The 6,085-nt window shown below is 44.2% G+C and overlaps 1 protein-coding gene across 1 annotated transcript in view; it reads left to right on the plus strand.

Moving 5' to 3' along the window:
- LOC104075121 (alpha-1,2-mannosyltransferase ALG9-like) overlaps positions 1-5,379 on the plus strand; it is a gene marked incomplete at its 5' end in the record, with an annotated part of 23,012 nt that extends 17,633 nt beyond the window's left edge. The window contains one exon of the mRNA XM_009575530.1: positions 5,256-5,379. Within this exon, the coding sequence (XP_009573825.1) occupies positions 5,256-5,379 (124 nt within the window). The remainder of the gene's footprint in view (positions 1-5,255) is intronic.
- Between the last annotated feature and the right edge of the window lie 706 nt (positions 5,380-6,085).

Below are 6,085 nucleotides of genomic sequence, written 5' to 3' on the forward strand. Positions count from 1 at the left end.
TCTCACACTGACGTCAGCAAGTGTAAATGTAAATCTCAGCTGGCTCTGATAAATGGTGCTGCTAATTGAATTAGAGAGTACTCCAAGCCACCAGCTAATTATGCTCCTCAGGAAGCTGCTTTGTCCAGGTCCATTTAATTCTATATTGGCTGAGCACTCCGAGTCTGGCACAGAAAAGGGGAAATATATTACAGCTCCCCACTGAGGAGCACGTATTTTCCAGCTCTTTAGGCTGAGCCATCTGCTTGCTCCAAACGCTTGGGTTTGCCATCAGAAATAATATTCTTAGTGCAAAATTAATGATTCGGTCACCTTGTTCTAGCATATCATTACCCTGGTTTGACAAGAGACTCTTGTCTCATTCCCTTTAATGGTGCTTTCCTCCATGTTACATGAAATGTTCTCCCTACTTTTGTTTTACAAGTAGCTAAATTACTTCTTAGGTGCATGGCTGGTACAAAATTTAACACCTAGAGGAAGTGCAAACATTAATGGGTTGCAGAGAGCTTTGATTATGAGCTTCTAGCCCGTAGCTAAAAGGTACTAGGTCCTGCCTATATGGCAGAGATTCAACCTCCTCCTGCCTCTTCTTTCTTGTTACTGCCGTTCCCTTCTCTTCTTCTTTCTCATGCTTCTTTCTGAATTCTGCTGTCACTGGGGTAAGAAGTTCAGGTTACAGGATGCAGTTAGGAAGAATCTCCCACCACTACATGTATCTAACTGCTTCCGTTCCATGTCAGTCTATGAGCTTGGGAGGGGGGACTTGAACATCTTCACTTAGCAGTCCTTGCTTCCATTCCAGAAGAGCCTCCACTGGCATTAGTAGAACAGGATTGTTGAGTTGCTTTCTTCTGAAGTCCAATAGGTAATCTACAGAAATATGCTTAGCACCAAATGGCACTGTGGTTCCAGCTCTGCTGGGCGTACTGGTAACTGTGCACCTCTATCGTAACTGGGAGCTGCTCTGGGTGCTGCAGCAGTTGCTTCCCTAGAAACGAAAAAACTGGAAAGCAATTCAGACACCCCCGCCCCCCCCCAGAATGTGCGATACCTTCCATGTCTGGAGCACAGCAAGAGCTGGGCAGAATTTGCCTGTTGCCTGGCTCCAGCCTGGAGGCCACCACTGAAAGAGCCTTGCTGCATCAGTGTTCCGGTAGCATTGCACTAGACCCTTGGCTACCCAGCTTAGAGTGATTGTCGCCTTGATCTTGCTACCAGTGTGCTGCTTGGGAGCTCTATGCTGATTAAGGCTACACACACTCACAGTCTCTGGGGGACAAATTTAGAAGCAAATGCAAATAGAATATTATATATATTCACTGTCATCTGTCATCCCAGCCCCTTCCATGTGCCATCTGTTGTCTGAGGTTGTTGAGCCTGACGAAGCGAGGTGAGAGGAGGTAAAGGTTCTCTGTCTGAATTTAAAGCTCTATCATGACTTCCTGAGCTGTAGGTGCAGGTGGTTCTTTCATGGCTGCTGATGAGAGCAGGCATCCAGGGCTTTGCTACTGTGTAGTTACTAGCAGCAGAGAGCGCAGCCTTGTGCTTGTGTCCAGTCTGAATCTCTTTTCAGTGAGAAAGTTGCTGCTGAACAAATACAAAGACTGTCCTTATAGCTGTGGAGCAGATATGTTGGTGCTACCATTTACCATGCCATATTCAGGGTTTCATGTTTTTGTATCTGCCATGTGATTCTCTGAGCACATAAATGTTACTATTTTTAAGATGCCTCTTTGTATTTTTTGTTGCCTTTTTTTAACCTGTGTCCTTAGGCTGGGTAATTGGAACCAATGTAAAATGTTCCCTTTTCACCTTTATAAGTCTTATTAGTGAAGAGTCATTTTGCTATGGCACCAGCAGCCTGACTAGCTAACTCCTGGCGGAAACCAAGAACTCCTTGTGGACTTGACAGTTTGAGTAATACATCATTTCACCTTGAAAAGCAGGGTGAACTTCATTTTTGGGGTCTCCCCTGGCTAAATGAGATTTACAGCTCTTCTTTGGAGCATGTACTTCTTGTTTTGGGAGAGAAGTACAGGAATGTAGATCAGCTGTGGCCTTTATACACCAATTTACTGTATTGTTATTTGTCGTGAGTGCCTTGGCATTACGTATGACATCCACTGGTGGGAAGAGCAGCTATCTTTCTGCTCTGCGTTCCTTGTCACTTTCCACCCTCGGTATTTTTTTCCATCAGTCATTCCTGCCTCTCCTTTTTTGATATGCTTTTTACCAACAGTATTTTCTCCTCCCGTTTCACTGCTGATATAAACTGTGAAACAGTGAACACTGACATTTAAACTGCTGCTAATAAGGGCTGAGTTGCCAGCAAGGTTAAGAACATGTGAAGAGCTTTCGTTGCTCAGAGTTGTTTCAGACTGTCTGCAAACTCAGGATGGTTACATTGAGCTGGCTTATTTGAGAAGCTTATTTGGCTTATTACTACCAGCTCCTGGAATATCCTTTTGTTCTAGAAAGCAAAGCCGAATCCTGCACATTCTGAACATATGCCATAAAGACAATATGAGCACAACCATGTGAGCTGCATTGGGCCTACAGCTCAGAATACCTGGTGAGAGGCACCAGCGCTGAGGGTAAACACAGGTGCTTAGTTCTGTTGCTCCAGAACCTTACTGGGTGCCCGCTGCGTCGTTCAGTGCTGGCCTGGGCAGGCTGTCAGCATGTAGATGCATCCAGGTCAAGGGGAGGATGTGAACTGGGTGCTGTTGTCAGACTGCTGTCTGCTCTATGTCTGGACTGAGAGACTGAAAGCATTTTCGGTGCCGCAGACTGTATACTCAGGACCTCAGCCATCAGCTGAAGGTGCTGCCTTCCTCTCTGTCCCTGAGCTAAACCGCACAAGGCTAATTCAACAAATTCATCTTAATGCAAGTACACACCCTGATCTCTGGGGAATTATGCTGGTTTCTGTTCCTTTCTTACAATGTAGCAGCAAGCTGGTACTCTACCTTATTTTTCATGTTCCTTGTTTTAAACAGCATCCCAAGCAGCTTGAACACAGTTGCTTTTTCTTGTTTTTCTTTCTTTTCTTTTTCTTTGCTAAAGGGAATTGAAATGAAACCACACCATTCACAGAGAGCAGCCATGGTAGCAATGGTGGGTTGTCAGGCTCAGAGGAGGAGATGCCAGAATAAGTTCAGCAATGACATGATGTTCATTAGCCACAAGAGATGGAGGAGGAAAATAAAACACTTGTTTTCAAAGGGATGCCTTTGCTTCTAGTGACTGGAGGGAGGGCTGACCTCCAATTTCCAGGTGCAAGGAAATGACAGCTGCAAAAAATGTTCCTTGTTCAGAATACCAAAATTACCATCTTCTGCCTAGTTATTTGCTACTAAGAGATTCTGCTTTGAACGTGTTCCCAATTCCAGCACCTCAGGAATTCAGAAAGAGCAACCATTTCCAGTGATTCTTTTATTTAGGAACTTTGCTGGGTGCTTTACAATTTGCAAAGGGCCTAAGTATTATCACTGAGTTTTTTGTTCTTCGAAGTAAAGCAATCAGCATTTTTATATGCTAAAGCACAAGCTGAGCGCTTGGCAAAAAGCAGGCTTACAAGATGCTGCATGTTGAAAGGAGGCAGAGTCTCACAGTTAGAAGTAGGATTTGTAAATTTGAGGAATTCAGACTTGCTCAGTCTCTCTGAGGGTAGACAATACTTTCTGCCTCAGTTTCCCCTCTCCAGTGTGGGAAGAATACTGCTTTGTCTGTCACTTTGTCTGTCTAAACAGGGAACATTTCAACTGAAAAATGCCTTGCTTTGTGCATGTATGGCATCTTATGTAACGGGACACTACTGTGGAGTGGTGCTGTGCCAATGCAAGTAGATATCACCAGTCTTTTCCTGGACGGTCTTTTACTCCAAGTTGCAGAAGAGCTCCTTGTTCTCAGATGAATTACAGTAAGGCTGTCTAAGAACCCTGGCAGCCTCCAGGGAGATGTAGTTCACAGTGGCAGTTCCTGCCATTGTTTTTTGGCCTGCATTTTTGAAAGATACCCAGTGCTGCCTTACAATAAGCAAACAAAGCAGAATTAATTTTTCTTCTGAAAAAGTGACTTGAATTGGATGTCCAAAACCTTAGCTGTGCTACCAGCAAAGCTGCATGAATTGCAGTGACCAGCAAGTACATGCTGGATCTGTGTACCATCTCTGACCACATAGCATGCTGCAAATAAAATTTGAGTGCTGCTGCTGCTTTTCCAAGCTTTATGTGGATGGAGTTAGACTTACGTCTGTCAAGGGTTGATAGTTTACCAACAAGTTGATCTTAAAGAGATAAACTTCAATGCTGAGGAAGCAAGACTCTGCCCCAGCCCTGATTTCAATAAGTTGCTCAATTTTTTGAAGCTTCTAGCAAGATTCAGTGCTGCTGCTGAAGGACATTATATTTGTCTGCTTCACATTTAAACCTGGATTTTACTATTAGTTTGCTCAGTAAGAGAATACATGCATTTAAAATGTACTCAGCTAGCACAGCTCCAGCAATTAGCAACCAAACAAAAGGTACTAATTTAATGCAGCCATTAAACCCTCCACGCTTGAGTACTCCGTTGGTCCAATTGTTGCAAAGTGCTGTGAAATGCCAGCTCCCAGCACTAGCAGGGCATGGAGTGAATGCTGGCAGCCTGCAGCAAACTGCGTTGTAGGCTTTAGAGCAGTCCATCCCTCTTTAATTCAATACCCTCAACAGAAGATCAGCACAAGAGCAAAACTTCAAAATGCCAGTACCCATCAAAGCTTCTGTTTGCCCTTCAGACATGCGTGGAGGAATAGGCAGCCAGAAAGATTGGATAGAAAAGAGGAGATGCCAGGAACTAAATGCAGCCTTGCTACCTTTCACCTTCATAGTGTGCCCTGAGGAATGGGAGACCTGCCTGTCTGTATGATACCAAAGGCCTACAGGGCTGTACTGTCTGCTTTCTGGACAGTGATATCCAGGATCCAAGTTTCTTTTGATAATTACAACATCTTCCTGCCCTCTCTCTCCCTCAATCCTACTGGAATGGATAGTGGCATGCTGAAGAACTGGGCAGGCTGCTGCTCTTAAATTGGTGATGCTTGCACAAACCAGCTTTGGTCCCACCAACAAGGAGAAAATGGGACTGGGCCTGAACCATTCCTCATGTCACTGACTCACCAGCCCAAATCTTTTGCAAAGCCTCATTTGTATTGTTTTGAACATACTGGCTAATGAGCGCTTTAAGGATGATTTGTTTTTCCTTTCTGGTTTCAGGTCCTCAAAGCTGCTGCGTGCATTCTACGTCCCTCTCCTCTCAGAACAGTACACATGGTATGCAAACTATACTATTCTGAAATCCAGGAGGTTGAAGCAAACCAGGAAGAAAATGGGAGGCTAGCAACACACCTGGGCAACAAAACCAAAAGCATCTGCTGACACTCTTGGACAGCTGCCTAAGCCATCTTCAGTTCCCTTTTTGAAAGATTGCGCTTCTAAGATTCACTAATAAAGATTTCCCATGAAGTGATTTTGCTCTGCAAGCTTCCAGCTGTAAAAAAGGTGCATCATCTGCTTTCAGTTCTCGGTGTCAGGTCTCTGCTCTGCCTACACAGAACATACTGGTAAGAAACCATTTGAAAAAACAGCAACCACCTATAAACGTATTATCCCTGCTGCTCCCTGTGTTATCATCTATTACACTAGAGAAGAGAAAAATGGAAAATAAAAAGGCACGACAGTATGAGGTTCTGCTCCAGATTGCAATCTGGCACTGGGAAAATCCAGCTCAGCCTCTCTCTTTCTCTCTGCTGCTGCCCTGCCTCCACTGTACTCATCTGCTTAAGTAGTGCTGACCTTCTCCTAGGGAATTTTTTCAGGTAACAACGTTTAAGAAATTTTTTTTTTTAAAGAAAAAGGAAGGGGAAAAGAGAACACCTGAGAGACAATTAACTGAAATGTACCGACTCAAGGAATGAAGTAGCGTGCACCACAGAGAAACAGCCTAAAATTGCTCTGTCCGGGAGCCACTTTCAAGGACAAACCTGTGCTTTTGGGAGGAAAAAAACCCAAACTTAGGAGTTGAGCCAATTATCTGTTTTAATGGG

Source organism: Fulmarus glacialis, unplaced genomic scaffold, assembly GCF_000690835.1.
Source record: "Fulmarus glacialis isolate BGI_N327 unplaced genomic scaffold, ASM69083v1 scaffold49513, whole genome shotgun sequence".
Classification (NCBI taxonomy): domain Eukaryota; kingdom Metazoa; phylum Chordata; class Aves; order Procellariiformes; family Procellariidae; genus Fulmarus; species Fulmarus glacialis.